Raw genomic sequence first — 19,387 nt, 5'->3', positions numbered from 1 at the left:
CAGGGTTTTCCCTCACTTCCAGCCGATCCCCCAGTTCGTTCCGACATCGAAGGAACCCAAACCCAGCTAAGCAGAGAATGGTGCAATGGTTTACACACAGCCCCTCCTAAAGATTGCCAAAGGGCTGTACTCCAACAGCTTTAATGAGGCTTTAACTGTCCTGTTTCCATCCCCATGGCACAGGGAACCTACCACCCAGAGTGACCCAGGACACAGGAACGCTGCAGGGGCCAGTGCTGCAAACCCACCTACAGAGCAGGGCTCAGTCCCTCAGCACTGCAGCAAAGGAAGCCTGGGAAGAGAAAACAGAGGGTTATTCAGCCAACTGCCGGCAGCCTTTCCTGATGGGAGCAAAGGGTGCATCTCCCATCTCTTCCAGACCCCACTCCCATCCTTCCAACTTCAAGCCCAGAGAGAAAGCACCTGAACAGTGGCAGTATTTGTCCCCATGCCAGGGACACAGAACTGCAGTTAGCAACATCCCCTTCCTCCCTCCAGGCTGGAAGGGAAACAGCTTCCTTCCTTGAGGGGCTGGGGTCACTTTTTCAGAACACAATTCCTTCAGCTCCTGCCAGGAACAAGGTCCAAGCACTGTCTTAGAGAATCGCAGCAGTGACAGCAGAGGAGAACAGAGAAATCACCTCATTTAGCAGGTCTGCTCCAGCCAGAGGGTCTGAAAAACACAACAAAACATCATATTGAGATGCAGAATCTGCAGCCAGTGGGGAAATCCAAGGCAAGGCAGAGAGGCAGGAACGTAACCCACAGGCTGTAAGCAGTACCCTGCTTACATAAAATATTTAAGAGAATTAATTTCATTGTGAGGATTAAAAAACCCTCACAGAAACAGCTGAGAAGACAGGGCCCATGGACACCAGCTCCCTGACAGTGCTCAGGAGGCCCTGGAGGCACATTTCAGCAGTGTCACACTGGCTGTCTGGCCTCAGCTCAGTGTACTTTGTTACCAGGTTAACCCTGGGTAGAGCTTTCACTGATTTTCCCCCTAATGACAGGTAAGGAGGGCAGAATTTTACAGCACATCCCCTGTAAATCCAGACCACAGCACTCAGCCCCTGCTCCTGGAAGGAGGTGCAGCCTGCAAAGCTGCAGGAGCTGCTGTGCTGATACCACAGCACCCGTGGATGTTCCAGAAGCAAAGAGCCACCAAAACCAGGGAACACAGACCTGTGTTCTCTGCTGCCCCCACCCCAGGACAGGGTGCCACAGCTCTCACAGCAAACACCTTCTCACTGCTTCTTCCCACCTCCTCCAGCAACACAGGACTGAGCTGCATTTGACTCACACCAGTGAGTCACCCCTCAGATGCATCTCACCTACCTGGAAGACCTTGAATGCCGAGGATTAGTCCCAGAGCAGGAAAAAGCAGCTGGAATCATCCTAAATTTAACCTGCAGCATTCATCTCTACTTGTTTCTTGTATAAAGAGCAGAGCTCCACTAATTTAGAGGAGATTTGTCAGTTTATACTAAGAATGAATTTGGCTCAGACGAACATCCCCAGCTCTGCTGCAGAGTGTGCACCTCTCTGCTGTAAAGGCAGTGCTTGGTGACACCACCCTTGAACAGGCTGTACCAGACTCAAGGTGTGAGTTTAGTGACACCCCAAAAAACCCTTCCAGCAGATAAGCTATTTAGAAAACCAAGGCTAAGATTGTATGTTAGCAAAATCAGAGTGTGACGGTACAAAACCTGAGGGAGCAGAAGCCAGTTTTTCTCTCCAACAGAATAAACAGGAGGTGGAAGGAAAACAGGGACATCTGGAAAAGCGTGAGGGTGCCTTATTCAGCAAAGCACCAGTATGTGCATCAGCATCCACCTCAGAGCAGCAAAGCCCTGAAAGTCGTGCAGAGGAGAGCTGGGTTTGCCAGAGCCAGGCCCAGGCACGGAGCTGGAACCTGCCCCCCCTGGGGAATGTGGGGAGAGGGATGGGCTGCAACGTTCACCACCTGCACAGACCTAAGAAGAAATCACAGGGCAATCAACAAGTAATAAATTAATTCCAAATACCTGTGGCCTCTCCTGTAATACCAACAACCTTGACTGAAACAGGGCCAGTCTTACCTTGCCAGTCTTACCCTCTGTCTGTCCATCACAGAAGGATCATCTTGGGTTTTGAAAAGCAGGAAATCAGTTTCTGATTAGCTCAAAAGGGACCAGAGGCTAGTCATGATCACTGGGCACAGAGGGAGCAAACTGTGTACAGACAATCAGCTTTCCCTTCCACCAACACCCACGAAGGCTGAGAGGCACCAGAAGGCACCTGGTACAGCTGTCCTTGAAAGGAGACAGAGAAAGGGACACGTGCTGCTTGCAGGAGGTCCCAGGAAAACAAAGCCCTGCAAATGGCACTGTCAGGAGCTGAAACCAAAGGACTCCTGTCCCCACAGGAACAGCGGAGCAGGGATAGGGAATTCCAGCAGGGAAGGTGGCCTTCACCCTTCCCGACTCCAGCAGATGCTGTCCCTCCCCTGCTCAGGTCAGTGGTTGCCCGAGGACAGGAAAGACTCGCCAGACTCTCTTTACTGAGCTGGTTTGGTGCTGGGAATGACCCAGGGACAGGGGTTGAACACCAGCCAGGAAAACACAGGAGCAGAGTCATCCTGCAGGGCCGTGTGAGGGGCAGCCCTGGCCCCACCAGGAATGCCCACAAGCACCAGGGATGGTGCCTGTTGTCTCGGGGACTGGATCAACTGAGACAGGCCAAGAACCATTCCCACACACATATGCTACAGATGTTAACAGCCAATACAGCTTTCCACACTCACCTGTTGGCAGGTTCTTAGGCAGTTCCACCTCCCAGCCCCAAATAACTCCTTGGTGACTCACCAGCTCCCCTGTACTCGCAGGGTGTTGTCCAGGTCTGTCTCAGCCTCTGGTTGGGACAATGCTGGCCATGCCACAGGAGCTCTCCGTGCTGACACCATCCCTAGCTCTGTCTGCTGGGAGTCCCAGCAGCTGCTCTGCTAATGCTGAGAGACATGGCTGGCTTCCTGTCCAAAGGGTGCACAGAATTTATGCTACAACGTTTCTGGCAGAAAAATTAAGTAGGAAATTGTCATCAAGTCAGTCAGATACTCCTCTGTCCCACTCAACTTAGACACTGCAGAATGGGGATGAATTCTCTCCCATGACAGCTGTTAACATAGCAAGGCTGAAACCAGCCCCTTCATCTTGCTGCCTGTTCTGCATCCCAAACTCCACAGGTTCCTTATCCTCTAACACAAGAGGGTGAGACAGCAGCAGGGGAGCAGCTATGCACAGGGAGCAGCAAGAGCAACCACCAACATTCCTCACGGTTCATTCCAAAGACAGGCAGCCACATTGACAAAGAAAAGCTTCTACTACACAGTTATTTAATTGTAGCTTAAAACCTTTAAAGGCAACTATTTTTAAAGCCCCACACTTCAGTGGGACTCAGGTTTCCCACTAATTCAACACTTGGACTCTTCTCCAGGTGAACTCTGTAGGGGACCACCTGGAATGCACCTGACTGAAAACTCACGAGCTGCTCACAAAAATCCCTCCTACCAAAATGTACCTGTTTCCAGCCCAGGTGCTCCTGCAAAGCTTCAGCAGAGCTCCAGGACACGCAGAGCTGAACCCACCCCAGACACCGAGCCAGGGCTGACACAGAGCTCCCCTGCACTGCAGCAACACAGGCACCAACGAGACAGGGTGATGATGGACTGATGGCAGCGTGTCACCATCGACACACTTTCAACACTTAACATGCATTCAAAACCCACAAAACCCCCTAAAGGTTCCCAGCTGCCCGTTCATTAAGCATTAAAGCAAAGTTCTCTTCTCCACTTCTGTTATAAATAAAACTCCTCATTCATTCACCCCACTGCTGCAGAGCTATGACCTCTCCCTCTGCACAGCCCCTTAACTGCTTAGGAACAAATTTCTAAATGTAAACCAACTGAAAACGAAATCAATACAAACATAAAAAAAACCACAAGAACCAGTGAAAATGAAAATGTCAAAAACAAATATCAAAACCAAAGAAATTTATTTCCATCAAAAAAACATACAGAATACAAAATGAGACTGGTCCCACGGGCCCTCTGAACACACTAAGGACAGGCAGGGGCTGCTGCAGCCCCGAGCCAGAGCTGCTCTAATTCATAAGGATCTCCATTTGCACCAGTCTGGCGTTGGTGTCTCCTGATGTTCTGTACGGGATCATCCCAGCAAACATGATCAGAGCACGGGCCTGGGACTGAAGTTGCTACAAGACAGAAAGACAAAGTGCAGTTACTTTAGTATCACAAATGCCACAGGAGGTAAACACTTGCCTCTTGACAGGAGCCAAGGTCATCTTTGGTTCTCAGAGCTGCTCTCTCATTAAAAGCACGTTGAGTTACCCTTTTGCTTAAAAAAATAATTCCCATTTATTTGAAATCACCTAAGAAAAAACATTTTCAGCAATGAGGGGTGTTGCTGCTCTGCAGCAATCTTGTAATTTCTGCACAAAGTGAGCCTTCCCAGGGCAACAGGATTCTCTCCCACCTCGCAAAATGCAAAGTTGATCCTGCTGAAACGCAGCATTAATGCTGTCAAAGCAGAAGTACTAGAAATGAACAGGTAAAGCCACGCACACCTGGAGATCTCCAGCATCACCTACAACATACCAGTCTCCTTAAAGCAGGGGTACCAAGTACACAGAGCCCTTCCCCTGAAGGAACTAACCCCCTTCTTGCACACCACGAGGCTGGGTAACAGCTGAGGGAACTCTGGAATAGTTTGTTTCATTTGTTAAAACCCCGAGTAAATGAAAAGGACAATCACTGCAGTAGCTGGCAGAAGTCAGGAGAAGACAGAAAGCCCAAATCTTTATGGAAAACTATTTGGACTGCTTTGATTAATAGCAGGGTTTTCTTCTTGAATATTAAGCATCTCAAAATTACTGTCCTAGAAGATCCACTGTTCAAATCTTCCCTTCCCCTCCTGACTGCAGGGAGAGCTGAAGGTGCTCAGGGTTGCTGTGGGTATGTGGATGGAAACTCTGACAGCAGGAACCGACACCATCCCTGAGGCCCCTCTGGCCAATTCCACCCCTTTTTCAGAACCACTCTGTTATTCAGTGGCCACGGAGAAGCTCTGGAGGCTGACACTGGAAACGCTGGGAGTTTTCCCAAGACTGACCCAATTGCTAAAATGTCCTGGGACAGTTTCCCTCCCTGCACTGGCTACTCAACAAGGTGGCCTGGAAATCACTTCCAGTTCCAGTCACAGTCGTATTTCCCCAAGTCTGCTTCCAAATGTGCTACACAGTGGAGCTGTATCATTCTGCCTGAGCTGCTGCTTTTCAGAGGAGGCCAAAAGAGGTGGGAGATGGAAAAAAAAGCATGTCAAGGTGTGTGACTCTTTGGAATTAAAGTGTCAAGAAACAAGAGCTCTCAGGGTGACTAAGAAAGGCTGAGGAGCAGGGCAGGTCACTGTTCCCTTACCTTTACAGTAGCAGTGATAGCTGACCTAGTTTTGAAAATCAAACCAATACTTTGGGAAGAATGAACAGAGGTTTGCAGAGGTCAAGAGCGGCCTGGAGGTCTAGATGTTCTATTGGCTGTAATTACTTAACGAACGTTAGAGTTACTTGCAATTTTAAATAAGACCACAGATAATAAAAAAAATAGAATTCCATTCCGTTCCTGACCTGATTTTGGCACCGAGATAATGCCCTTGGGCTGCTCCAGAGAGTTCACCCCGGCTCTCCCAGAGGAAAAATCTGCTTTCCCAGAGGAAATGGAAAAGCTGCCCTTCCTCCAGGGAAGTTCAGAAGACACACTCTTGTCAAGCACAGCACGCTGAAGCTCGTGCCTGTGATCTCTGTTCAGGTGAACGAGATTTTGCTGAGGAAACTCCTCTCTCCTCATGTTTGGAATGCCCTCATTTCTTCCCACCACTACAATCGCCTGAGCTGCCTCCCTGCCGTGCAAACTGAAGCAGAGTCCCTGCTCCTGCAGTCCTGGAGGAAATGCTTGAGGGTAAAAGGAAAGGGGAACAGGAGCTAAAGCTGTTCTTGCCCTCCCTTCCACGTGCCCATGCCTGGTATTTTTCTGCCCAGGCCAGTCTTGAGGCAGACGGCAGCTATGGGGTGAGAGGGTTTTTATTCCTGCTAATCCTACGTTAGCAGATTATGCTCCCTCGTGACACTGCAGTCACACAGCTGTTCTCTCATCCCCTCCCTGACAGCAGAGGCAGCGGGCACTTGTTCCCTCTGATGGCTGAGCACAGCCTGCACTGCACTTGGCTCTGTGACGCAGAACCCCCGTGTCTCCACCATCACTCACACCCTGCTGCCAGCAGATCCCACCACAGGGCCAGAAGCTTGATTAACAAAACTTGAAGCCTGAAAGCAAGAAAACTTTCAAGGGTTTTTAGCAAGGTACATCCTCAGCTGATCTCCACAGCTGTGACAGCAGGGGAGTGCAGAGCATGTTTGTGAAGCAGAGCTCACACCGTGCTGATACCCCACGATGTCTGGTGGCTCCTTCCACACCAACCTCTGCCAGCAGAGCTGCTAAACCCGTCCCCAGTCGGCCAACAACACTCATACTGAGGTGACACCTGGCAGCACTGCACCCCTACGGGGATGGTAAATGCTTCTGCATGAGGCACAAGACTGAAATCAAACCCAAACCAAACAGCTCACTTGGAAAGCAAGGCACTAAGGCTGGTTGCTCAGTGCCAGCCTTGTGAAGACAGAGCAGGTAACAGGCTGCATTAGCCTGGGACTTCACATGAGTAGAATTTAAGGTGGGAGAAGCCCAAGCAGCAGGTATCCCTCTCCAATCTGCAGTACAAGCACTGCTGTAAGGCAGGATCCTGCAGCTCTCACAGGCTGCACCCCAAAATCAAAGATGTGTCATTTCTCACACCTTTCATTTTTTTATGTAACTTAAAAATGCTACTAAGACCTTTAGCAATATTGCAATTTACAGATCAAAGGCACTTTTGCAGCTGACTAAAGCCCGGAACAGAGCTGGCGGTGCCCCAAGTTGGTTTTCACTCTCAAAAGGAGTTGATATTTATTTTCTAATCTGTTAAGACAGGATGAATGGTTTGGCCTTGGTTTCCAAGTGCCTGCAGCAGCGTTAGCTTGGTAAGAGTTACAAGACCAAACCTGACAACAGTTAAGCTGAGAGCCCCTCTGCTCAACCCTGCCCGCTGACAGGCGAGTGCCCACAAATGTGGCTGTGCCCTTGAAACGATGCCTGGTCTGCAGCTTGCTGGAGGCTCCCATCAGTGGGCTGGGGAAATGCTTCTGCACCAGCTGGAGCCCTCAGGCCAAACCCCCCGTTGCCACAATTTCAGCAGGCAGCCAGACCAGGCAGCGCTGCCCACTCGCTGCAGGGGCAGCACAACAACCCGCACACTGCTGGTGGCACACCCACCCCTGGATGCGCTGGAGATCTTGGTGCATCCCCCCAGGACTCTGGAGAACATCAGTCCATGTCCCTACAGGGGCAAGCCAAGGAGAGGAGTCAAGGAAGGCCTTTCCACCAGAAATGGGCACTTCCTCAATGAAAGGAATGGAAATCAGGTGCTTGAAAGCAACAGCTCTGTTGTCACGGCAGCAACACCAACCAACCTAGAGACACTGCACTGTCCCCATCTGTTTTCTATTTCAGATCTCACCAAGAAACAACTTGCTTTCTCTTGCTAGTGAATATATAGGTGTAATACCCCCATCAGCTCAATGCCATTTAGAGCAGTATCACAGACTCCAAAGGGTTTGGCCTGAAAGGGACCTTAAAGACCAGCCAGTTCCATCCTCTCTATACACAAAGCTGAAGGTATCAGAGACCAGCCTTGAGATGAAGTACCTGAGCAAGCCCGGTAGTAACTCTGAGCAAGTCAAAAGCAAAAACCATTAGAGATTCAGAGCTCTGTGAGGCCCAGACTCTCACAAGCAGGGGAACAGGAGGTAGGCAAACTCTCCAGACAGTGAGGGTTACATTCTTACCGAATCTCTGTCTTCCATTACCCGCTGAGGTCTGGCAGGAGTGGTTGGGCTTGTGCCTTTCATCCTCTTATACTTGGTGAATAAAATATTCATGGTTGCAAGCAGGACCTCCGATAAATTGTGCTTGATCTACACAAAGAAGGTGGAAAAAAAGACACACTGCAGTGAAGAGCGTGTTGACAGAGCCATTACCCTTGCTCTGCAGAATCAGAAAGCCAAACAATGACAACTGTGGTTGACATTTACTCCTGTAACAGTCATACACGTAATGGTTACCCTGCTGTGATTGCACCATCCAGCAAAAACACTGCCCAGAGCTTTGGGACAGACACCTTCACGTTTGACAGCAACAGGTCAGACAGAACCCAAAGTGCCTGAATACAAAGAACTCTAAAGCACCCAAAACCACACAAACACTGCCTAAAGGAGAAGTGTCATCCTCCAGTTAAAACAGTTCAAGAGCAGGAACAGCCTTCCACTGTGCTTCATCTGCTGATACACAAATCCATGAGTTCCTGTGATTTAGAGGGAAGTGAACAAACACCCTGCAAATGCTTGGTGACCATTACGAGCATGGGAGAACTAAGTCACCAGCAAGTTAGAAGTTTTCAGTATTTTGAATTCTTGGATCAAACTCAGTAAGGTCAGGGAGGACTTAGGCAGGCACCTTCTTCAAAATGGAGACAGGATTTCTGGGCAGGGAATTCTAGCACTTGCAGGAGCAGCACTGAGCAGAAAGCTGTGAGCCAAGAATCCACTTGTACGAATTCAGAATAATCTCATCCCATTTCCCCGCTAAAGAATAAGGATGATGAGATGACAAGGTCTTAAGATCCTTCTAACAAAGCTGAAAGCTAAGCCCAAGACAGGACTTACTTCATCGCTGAAATTCCGGAAGGCAGCGACTCTCTCCTTGACACAGTCCTGGCTAAGAGGTACAAGCTTCAGGCGCTCAATAATCTTCAAAAAGAAATGCAGGAATCAGGGGAGATAATCAGCGTTCTGTGCACCATATACTAATACAGTGTGGGTTTGAGGTGTTAATGAAATCCTCCTGCTTTCATTCAAGAGAAATAATTTCATTGTTATTTATTGGTTTATCTCCCCCCTTTGCTGAGCAGCAGGAATATTTTGTTCACTGTCTGTAAAATAGCCCCAGAAAGATCTTCCTGTTTATCAAGCAACAGGGAAGAAACACCTTTTTTAATTCCTATAGCGTTGCAACCCCTTCTAACTCATTAAATGTAATTTTTTTAAGTGATGTTATTTGAGACATTCTGGGCTTTCAAGGGCATTAGGAAGGCTACACTTCAAACAGAACTCTTAAAACTTACATCAAAGGCCCTGTCAACGTGACCAGCGTGATATTCATCAAAAAACGTGATTAAGTCTAGCAGAAGGTAGAACGTGGAGTCAATGGATTTCTTTGCACTTATCCCCTGCGCTTTGTACCTGCAAGAAATTGTTTCACAGTTTTATTGTGCAAAATGGCAACCATTTATAACTGTGCTCCTGCAATTCCTGGAAGCAGAGACATCAAGCACGAGGACAGAAGGCATTTAACAACGGACAGCTTTCACTTTCCTTAACGAGCAGGCAGAATTTTCACAGGTTGTGGCTTTTTAAAAATACTTTTAATCACTTCCAGTTTTGCATCAAATCCAACATTTTGTTTCCTTTGAAACGTTTACACTTCCCACATCCATGGGGAAACAGTGCCAGGCAGCAGAGACCTGCAAGGCAAGCTCTGCACAAGCATGTTTAACATGCTGTGTTACAGCAGACAATCCTCCAGCACCACTCCCTGCTTCAGGCAAGAAGTTAAGACCTAAAGATGGATTAAATGCTGCGCTCTCTCTGGGGGATGAACTGCAGGGCTGCCTGCCCTCACTGCTGCCTGCACGAGGTCACAGAGCTGCTCCTTCCTCAAGGTTTAACAGAGAGAGTGGTGCTGCAGAGCAGGAAGACAAATAACCCCTTGGCCCTTCCTGCTGGGTGTCTCCCCTGCTCCAAAAGCATCACGAGAAGGCACAGGAGGAACGCTGCATCACTGCAGCACCATCTGCAGAAGGTACACGAGGAAAAGCCCTGTCTGACACTGAGCTGGCAAGAAGATGCTCTCATCGGAACAGTCCTGGCTTCGCAGTCACCGAGGTTTGCAGCTGTGAAGGGGCATTATTGCACAGTAATATTCAGTGCTTTCAAACAGATCAAAGCAAGGAGCAAACCAAAGCCCATCACAGCCTTTGCTGAAGCTTCAGCTCAAGCCATAGGTTTAATTCTCTTTAATGTCTGCCACCAAATCAGCCTCTGACTAAGTCAATACTGCACCAATTTTCACTCAGTCTCAGCCTGGCTAAATGAGGGAAAGGTTGACTAGAAGGAGTGACTGGCAAATGGCACTTGTCAAAACAAGAAAGGGAAAGGTCTCTGATGGAAATCAATACATGTCTGTATTTGTCTTCCAATTTCAAATGCCAGCAAGTGGGGCTGGCTCATTTTTATTCTCTCTGCAGCTGAAGGGTTGAGGAAAACCAGTGAGACGTTTCTCACAGGTACCCACATTTTGCTCTAATAAAATACAGGAATCTTCCATGGCAGCCACTGTGACAAGACACACCAAAAGAGGACAATTTTTTAAAAAATCACAGTTATTTTGCAATTACAGCCTTTCAGAATCAGGTTATTTCCCAACTTTCAGCTGCTAATGAATCTTGAGCACTGATGTCTCTCAAACACGTATCCTAATTAGCACACAGACATTGCAGGGGACGTTCCTTTTGGTCACTTCCATTTCTCTCCCTTTCCTGAATACCACTCAGCACTTGGCTCATGTAACAGGCTGTGGTAACGAGGTCCACTGCTTACATTAGCCATGTACACACCTCAGCTTAAACGTTCCCTTTTCAGCTCTCCTTAAAGCAGCAGTGAAATAAGGTTTTCAGACAGCTACTGAACTCTCTGCACTGCTGTTACAACTCAGAATTACCGGGTTTGTAGCTCTCTCTTAATACTATTTCAAACAAGTCAATCGTGTGCAGTGACTCTGCAACTGTCATGACACTTTGCTTTAAAAATAATATTAAAAAAAACAGTTTATGATATTTCTTGCTCCTTAACAGACCTTGTCTCTGGCTGGCAATCCTGATTCACCTACAGATAAAGCTTCTTGCCAAATTTACCTGACCTGCCCCAGGTGGTTTCTTTTCTGGTTTCAGTATTGCCAGCCACCACGAGCAGGACAGGGTAAATTCTGACCTCTTCTCTGTCTTTCTAAATATATTGCTGTGGATGCCACAGTCCAGCCTGCAGAAACAACACCAGAACCAATCCCCCCTGCACTGAGAGTGCCAGGTCAGGTGGAGGTGAGGCCCCCAGCCCTGCCTCAGCCAGGTCTCACCTCTCAGCAATGGAATGGGCCATGTTCTTCAGCCGCTCCTTGTTGGACTGGGGAGTGCTCATCTGGGGAACAACCGGGCTCAGCAGCTTGTTCATCAGTTCCAAAACCTTGTCAGGGTTCTGTTGGTATTAAATTACACACAAATAAATGGAGCATGATGGCATTTGGTGTTTTAATTTCATTGAAAAGGCAGGAGGTGCTCAGTGCAAGCTCAGAGACACTTCCCTCCCACAGACACAAGGCCTGATAAGCTACAAGGAACATAATGCTGCTGACTCATGTGAAAAAAGTATTTTCCCCCAGTTTTCTCTAAAATAGGTCTATGGTTGTGTCCACTTTTATTTCAAATGTATTTCAAAAGGAAACAAGAGTACTCACTATAAAGCCCAACTATTTTAGACTTCAGTTCAACATCTGTGCAATTGGAAGAGCACACTCCAGGTAAATAACTTCACTAGACAGAATAAAATCATGCAGGAGGCAGTCACTTCAAAAGATTACATTGATCAAGAAGCAGAATGTCCTAAATCAGAATCCCCCGAGTGCAATCCATCTGGGTTTGCTCACCAAACCCCTCTCCATGCAGCAATGGCTCTGCTCGAACAGGAGCAGGAATAAGCTGCTCGAATAAGGGCAATTCAATCTCTGAGATGAAATTTAACCCCCTAATCACAGAGAGAATGTTTGGAAAGAGAAACGGTGAACCAGGTACCTACTTGAGGCAGCACAGAGGAGATATTTACCTTTGCAAGGTCATAGAGTTTCGCAGCTTCCTCAAACAATCCTTTATTTTCTGCTGCAGAAGCCACTTTGTTAATAACGGATTTTGTGTCACTTGTAAACTTGTCTATCACTCCAGGCTAAAGAAGTGAGACCAAAATGAAAGGAGAGAAAAGAGACATCAGGATGCTTAAATACTCCTGAATATTCTATCAAGGCAATGAATATTTCATGTGTTGCCTTATGATTAGAAAGGTCTGTACAATTCCATGGGAAAGTGCAAAAGTGAGACATTAAAATTAGAATGAGCTCTTGCAAGAGAGACTTTCTCCAAAACAGAGTCAGCACTGAGACATCCTTGGGTTTTATTTCACTCAAAGTGACCCAGATAAAATAATTCAGAGTTTGAGCTGTTAATTGCTGATGACACATTACAGGGGAGAAGAATACACAAAAGACTTTAGCATATAACTTGCTAGGGGCTCCAGGGATGCTTTTTGTTTATACTGCCATGACAGGCTGCAATCTTACACAGTTAAAAGAAAGGGCAACAGGAATTTTAAAACAAATAATAAATATATAGAATAATAAAGAGGAAAGGGTTAAGAATATCTGGAAATTACTTTACTGTAGTTGAGCATGCAAAAATAAGGCTAGATCATGTAGAATGACTTATTTTAATCTTAAGATTTCTGGTTTCACACCAAAGAAAGTGTAAAATATTTGTAAACATTATGAAGTTACCTTGCTCTCTTGTGTGCAATCTCACCTCTTTTGAACTGACTAAACAAAGACATCTAAAAGAAAATCCTGTCAGAAATAACTTCCCCCCATTTTTTTGACAGCAGCACGAGCCCTAATCTTAAAATTAAGAAATGATCTGCAGTCTGCTTTACACAGAAAACTTCCAAAGTTATCACAGCAAACAGAAAAATTTCATTAATTATCTAAAATTTTCATAATTTGCGCGCACTCTTGTCTTTCCTTCTGCAAGAGGATCTCATACTGGGAGAACCTGAATTTATTCAACCACAGCTAGTGAAAAACACAGAAAAGGGAGACAGCCTTATGACTGCTTTGGAAATCCCACACGCTTTGTGCTTTTATGTAAAATATAAACATAACTCGTTAACTCACCTTCCTACTACCATCTTTTTCCAGCTTGCCAAGAATCATATCGAACTACATCCACACAGGTGTAAAGTAAGAGGAAAGGAAACAAAAACAGAGAGATAAATTGCAGGTATTTCACAACGTATTTACTAAACACAAAGATGAAGCCGTGGATGAACGAAAAACAGTGACCAATGTCAAAAGACATGATCAGATACGTTAAATGTATGGTCACTGCAAGACCTTCCAACATCTAGGTCTGCAGCAGGCAGAAAGGGGAAACAACTGCTAAGACTGTCCTGCCTAATAAAGCTTTCAGTAAAAGAAGGCTTTCAGTTTAACTGAGGAAGGCAGAACACGGCCCAACGTACCTCCCTGCTTTCAATCACAATTTCACTGACACAGCGCAGGAACATGTTCTCTCCTTGGCTGTCCTTCTCGTTCCTGCAAAACAAAGACAAGGAGGAAGGCACTGCTGTTTCTGGTAACTTTCCAGATAAGGAAAATGAAGCAGTAATAACCAGGAGAAAATCTAGACACATATATTAGGTCCTACCTGAGAAAGTAAAAATACTGCAGGGCTTCCCTTGGATCTGTTGATTCAAACTTACGGGTGTAAAGCATCAGCAGCCGCGCAAAATTCAGGCGTCTGACACCAGGAGGGTCACCAGCCTCGTGGCTTACTGCAACGTCAGAAACAACACTGTCAGAGAATCTACTGCCAGGACAACGGATCTGCATCTGAAACCTGTCAGAACCACGATCCAGAGCTCGAATGTGACTAAAACAGTGAACTTTCATGAGATTGTTCTGATAAACGCTCCTTGTCTGATCAATCACGTAGACGTGCAGTGCCTACAGGGTACTCTGAGGGCTCAGAAACCATTCCTTTATCGTAAATGAAGCGGGACTTACACAGCTGTGCACTCTGGCCAGAGGATTTCAGGAGTAGTTTTAACTCAAACAGGACCAAGGCAACGTGAACAGCGTGGCAGCGCAAGCGCTCCGTGCGGAAGAGGAAAGCGATCGCAGCCTCAAACTGGGCTGTCAGGAACAACACTTGGAAGTAGAGGAAAGGTGGCTGGTTCACTGCAAAATGGGATTCACCTGGAAAAAAAACAAAACAGGGAGCGTTTTCACATCATCGTCACGACTGTGCAATCAGAGGTGACTGACAGTGGATGCCTCCTGTCACAGCGCATCATGACTGTTTACCCGGTGCCAACCAAAATAAACTCAGTAGACAAAACTCAATTCCCAATCACACACCAGTGGCTCACCTACAACTGCTCCACTGCAAATGTAGCATGAAAGATCAGTGTCTTTTCAGACAACCATCAACTCTGATAGACTGCAATAGATTCTCCAAAGATCACAACTTTTTGTCTTTGTTTATACTTCTGCTAAGTGGTACAAATAATGTTAAAAACCCGGATTTTCCTACTCAGTGAAACCAACAGTAGCTTACTGTATTTCTTCTCCACACACTTTTATGTGTTAGAGACACTATAAACTAGAAGGCTGGGGAGAATCAAATTCTGTGTGTTTTGGACGGTTCAAGTGACTTAATTTTGAGTGACTGGAAGATGTTTAGAGGAAAAGGTACTCTCCTGAGCTGTGGATGCTCTAAAAACTTTCTGAGGTGTAAGGAACTGTGAGTTGGATCCCCAGAAAATTACTTGAAATGTTAATTTAAGGGAAACAATGAACATCAGATGCACACAGAGAAAAGGCTTGGAAAGACATGCCCACATTAGGTAGTGATTGCTTTTCTGTTCTGTATTCCAAAAGCTGGAAGTTCTGCTAAAGACTTTGGTACATTTATGTGAAAGAAAGCAATCTGCAATTAAGTACAGACTAAGGAGAAACAGCAGCACTATTGTTCACAGATGAATATTTACTCTCTGGATTGCTGGGAACACACCAGACTTGTTCATCATGTCTTACTGAAGTCTGCCATTATTCCAGGGAAGCAGGTTGTCCATGGACACCCTGAAGATGCCTGTCAGGTGTGGAGAGCTGCAGGGTTTTGTGTAATAAGCAGAAAAGCAGAAGCCCCACATTGCTCTGTGGTTCCTCACCATAGTCTTCCAGGAGCTGCTTCTGGAACTGGGATAACGTTAGTCGGTCTTGTGGGGAGCTCGCACCACCATCATCAAAACACACCTGGTTCAGCTGAAAAACACACCCAAAAAAAGAAGCACAGTTATTTCCCCCTGCACAAGGAATTCACTCAGAAGATATTCATTCCATCTGGAGCCCCTCCTAGGATTTGACCAACTGACTAGAAACTACTTCTAGTCACAATATCCACTAATCCCTAATGCAGCAACGGTAGAAATCCATACAGATGTAACCTGGGGGTTCTGTGTCTCTCCTTGCCATCAAACTTCAGTGCTAGGACTCTGAATACTGCCTAAGCAATAACTAAAAGCAGCCCTCTGCAATCAACCAGTACCTGTCATGCCCCCACCAAAGCAAGGACTTCAGACTACAGAGACATTGGCAGTGTTGCCTTTGGTCAATCGACACCGACATTTCAGACAACATCCATCCAGGAAGGAGAACTCAAAGAATCCTCACTGCAGCAAGCTAACATTACTGGTGAAAACAGCTGACAAAGATCAGTGTCCAGTGAAGGACATGGCACTTCCAAAGACAAGTGTACCCAAACTGACACCTGATAGTGCAGAGGGTATCAGAGCAACCCTGGAACTCACATTCCCAGCCATTTGCTCTCTCTTCAAGTCACGTGCATTCCATTGACGCAAAACACCCAGGAGGAGGTTTTCCCTACCCTAGAAGTGAGGAGGGTAGCAGAGCAGTGCAGAAATGGCAGTACCATTTAAAACAAATAAATAAATATCCGAACACCACCACCACAACCCCAGTATCACACTCACTTTTAGCCAAAGATAATCTTCTGTTTTATCAGCAATTTCACTCTGGTTGTCTGTAACGTCGCAGCGGCCAATGATACAATAAACAGCCCTTTTGTAGGGGTCAGTGTTGTTTCTCAGGGCTCGTCTGTAGTGAAGACGCAGTTTATTTTCTGTGGCAGGAGACAGTCTAAGGAAAAGAAAAGATTTGAAGGAAAAGACATGAAACCCATTTTCCCTGTGTGAGGAAACCCAGATACAGATCACTGTAAATAGGTGTGTATTCACAGCAAAGGTATAACGACAGTGAGCCCTGGCCGGTATTTCTCGCGTTTTCTATTTATATCTGTAGGTCAAAACTTCTCACACGTGAATTTGAACACATAATTTAAGTTATGGAGGATTGTCTTCAAATACCCATAGTAACCAAAGTAACCATACGACAGTGTCTTTGGGGGAACATTTATATTGTGGTAGATAAGCTATTTCGTAATTTCAGAAAAAGAGAGCTCGCAAAGTTTTTGGAACTTTTTGGGTTGGTAAATAACAAGTGAGCAGGTCATTGTGCCATGAAATCTTTTAGGAGAGATACTTTCATCTTTGTTACTAACTACTGTCATAATGTTCTCTGTCATTCTTTTCCTTGTACCCTCTTACAGTGAATTTTACAGAACTGAGCAGTGAAGTGTTTTAGACAAAGACATTGTTTGTCAAATCTGTAGGCAGAGCACCTTTCCACAGCTGTAATAAAACCAAAATAAATCAATTATACTCTACCTCATTAACGTGTTTGCAATGAAAACAATGACAGTCCCTTCACTAAAGTTTCTGGAACAGTCCTGATATAATGAGCACTCCTAGATACTCCACAAAACAGGCTAATTTACAGAAGAGTATCATGGCATGCACTACTCGGTAAATGGCACTGGGACTTTTTTCTTTCAGCTTGTTTTGTTAGCTTGCAACTGTTTGCAAGCACACCAGAAGCAGTTTGGCCAGTGGCCTCTGCCCAGTGGTGGACAGCACAAACTGGAAAAGGAGAACAAGCACAAGAAAGACGTGGGTGTGAGAGCCTCCAAAGGCCCAACAAACACTGCTTGCTTTTCCTGCACGGCATTCCTGTGAAAACAGGAGCAGCAAAAAGTGTCCCCCAGAGGAAATTCAGCCAGAATACGCAACGGGGGAAATAAAAAGAAACAGGATTTGTGACAGCAGATTAAATCTGATCCATTGTATGTAGCACCCCACGTTACACAGGGCATGCCCTTCTGTAAAAAGGCAAAGCTACACCACACGGTATTATTTCTAAATGTAAATTTTTGCATATTTTCAAACAACTCTTTCTCTATTGAGATTTTTAGACTTCAAAGCCACAAATCAAAATATGCAAACTTCTTATATATAATTTAGGTAGGTAGTATAAACAATCACCAGGCAGCCATCACCACCAGAAGAGACCTGAGCTGCTTGTATTTCTACCAAGCCACTGATTAATTCACTGCTCCACAACAATTCCCACCCCTCACAAAGATCTTTCCTCATTACCTTCTGTCTTTACTGTGCATGTACTCCTGGAACCAGGTTTTGAACTCTCCCAGCTGGTGCTGTGCCCGTTTCACCACGTGCATGGCTGCAGTCAGATCTCCACAGCGCATGCAGTAGTAGATCAGTGCCCACACAGGGTGCCCCTCCACCTCACCATCCTGGAAAGAAAGTAGGGGATACTACATTTGTTAAATTATTCTTTGCCTCGTTCGTGATTTCTGCCTTTATACCCTCACTCTAATTTGGGTAATAAGTTCTGTTTGTGTTACAGGAGCCAGAGGTTATAATGGTAAAGTCCTGTGAAAGCTCTGTGTGAAGAGTGTGACTCTTCTTTGCTTGCCTGGATTTCAGCTCTGAGTGGGGTTCTGACAATCCCAGAACTAGCAGATGATATTTTCCCCACCCAGGAGGGTGGATTTGTATCAGACCTGATACATTAAAACACTAACTTTAAAATTAAAAACATTTTTACTGAAACAAAGATACCAAGCTAATCACAGATTTCAGCAGGCAAGAAAAAGACAGCAAGACTTAGCTGTGTGCTCTCCAGTGTTACAATTTATTATTTCTTCATTTAACTCTTTAATTTTTCACTGCAGCCTGCCTATCTGCTAATTTTGTAGATGCACAGCTATGCACTTTCTACTATACACAGGTAAGAAGGGTTTTATTCAGATTCCTAAATAAAAGGCTCGGGCTACAATTCAGATGAATTCAATACACATTTAGTCATCAAAAACTGGTGTCATCATCTTACAGTAAGTGCGAAAAAAAAGAGAAAAAGCAAACCAGGGAGATTAAGTTGCTGCTTTTCTGAAAGCATCATAAATAACACTTTTTTGAAGTGTATTTTAATACTTCTTGGTGGATCTCTAAGCCGACCACCCGAAAAGGAATAAGAGCCTGCTACGCTAAAAGCAGCTCAAACAACAGAAAAGCTACTGGAGGCTGCAGTGGTTTCCCATCTGTGCTGGAGCAGTCACATTCGTGTCACGGTTTTAGCTCGGACAAACCTGGAGCCCCGGGACAGCCGCGGGCAGTTTGATGTTCAGGAAGCTGCGCACGAGCTGGTAGGTCCCCGGCACCCCACCCAGCTGAGCCTGGTGCAGGTTCCCAAAGACCGTGGCAAAGGTGTAGTTTTTGTAACTGAAAAACAACACAAGCAAACCAAGCACGGACAGAGTGAGATACACCTGCTGTGAAAAACACCCAGCGCCTTGCAGATCCGACAGAAGAATTAGCAGTTGAAAGCGAATTACCTCGATGTTCAGGCATTATCGTTACGACAGAACGAGGCAAACATTTCTGTCCGTTTAGGAAGATCCTTGTACCCAGCAGTCTCAGCAGACACCATGTTTGGGGGTTGTGCACTGCTCCTGCTTCAACTCTCTATTACGAAGTTCCTCTCATTAGGTTTTCAGGGTACTAAGTTAAGCTCAGCTGTGTAAGTGGCACAAAGCCTTTCCATCCTAATGCTTGAACTCTCAACCCTGTCACTAAAGAACAGTTAAACACCACAGATGTGTTTGTCTCTCTTCCCTGCCCTATACAAAAACACCATCCTTGGGGCTATGGACTTGCCAGAAGGGAATCCCAGAGAAAAAGGGAGTTCAGAGAAATACAACTGGTAAAAGCAGCGTTAAGAACACCCTTTAAAATAACCTATCAAAGCATTTAATGAAGGCAGATCACTTTAACAAATACTCATGTTTGGAAGCAGGAGTCTCAAATATCTGTC

At 45.9% G+C, this 19,387-nt stretch overlaps 1 protein-coding gene across 3 annotated transcripts in view; it reads right to left on the bottom strand.

Moving 5' to 3' along the window:
* Positions 1-4,022: 4,022 nt before the first annotated feature.
* NUP93 (nucleoporin 93) overlaps positions 4,023-19,387 on the bottom strand; it is a 67,327-nt gene continuing 51,962 nt past the window's right edge. For all 3 annotated transcript variants that reach the window (XM_027906857.1, XM_027906858.1, XM_027906859.1), the window contains exons 8-21: positions 18,663-18,795; positions 17,650-17,807; positions 16,129-16,294; positions 15,307-15,400; positions 14,141-14,332; positions 13,782-13,908; positions 13,597-13,669; positions 13,250-13,294; positions 12,136-12,252; positions 11,393-11,511; positions 9,327-9,444; positions 8,869-8,952; positions 7,993-8,121; positions 4,023-4,251 (exon numbers count right to left, since the gene is read on the bottom strand). In XM_027906857.1, coding sequence (XP_027762658.1) covers positions 4,141-4,251; positions 7,993-8,121; positions 8,869-8,952; positions 9,327-9,444; positions 11,393-11,511; positions 12,136-12,252; positions 13,250-13,294; positions 13,597-13,669; positions 13,782-13,908; positions 14,141-14,332; positions 15,307-15,400; positions 16,129-16,294; positions 17,650-17,807; positions 18,663-18,795 — 1,666 coding nt within the window. In that variant the 3' untranslated portion in view covers positions 4,023-4,140. The remainder of the gene's footprint in view (positions 4,252-7,992; positions 8,122-8,868; positions 8,953-9,326; positions 9,445-11,392; positions 11,512-12,135; positions 12,253-13,249; positions 13,295-13,596; positions 13,670-13,781; positions 13,909-14,140; positions 14,333-15,306; positions 15,401-16,128; positions 16,295-17,649; positions 17,808-18,662; positions 18,796-19,387) is intronic.

The sequence above is a fragment of the Empidonax traillii genome, unplaced genomic scaffold, assembly GCF_003031625.1.
Source record: "Empidonax traillii isolate 1590-97213 ecotype Southwest subspecies unplaced genomic scaffold, ASM303162v1 scaffold1367:size194105, whole genome shotgun sequence".
In the NCBI taxonomy this organism is placed as follows: Eukaryota; Metazoa; Chordata; class Aves; order Passeriformes; family Tyrannidae; genus Empidonax; species Empidonax traillii.
Note: the sequence above shows the minus strand (reverse complement) of the source record. Positions and strands in the feature narration are given on the sequence as shown.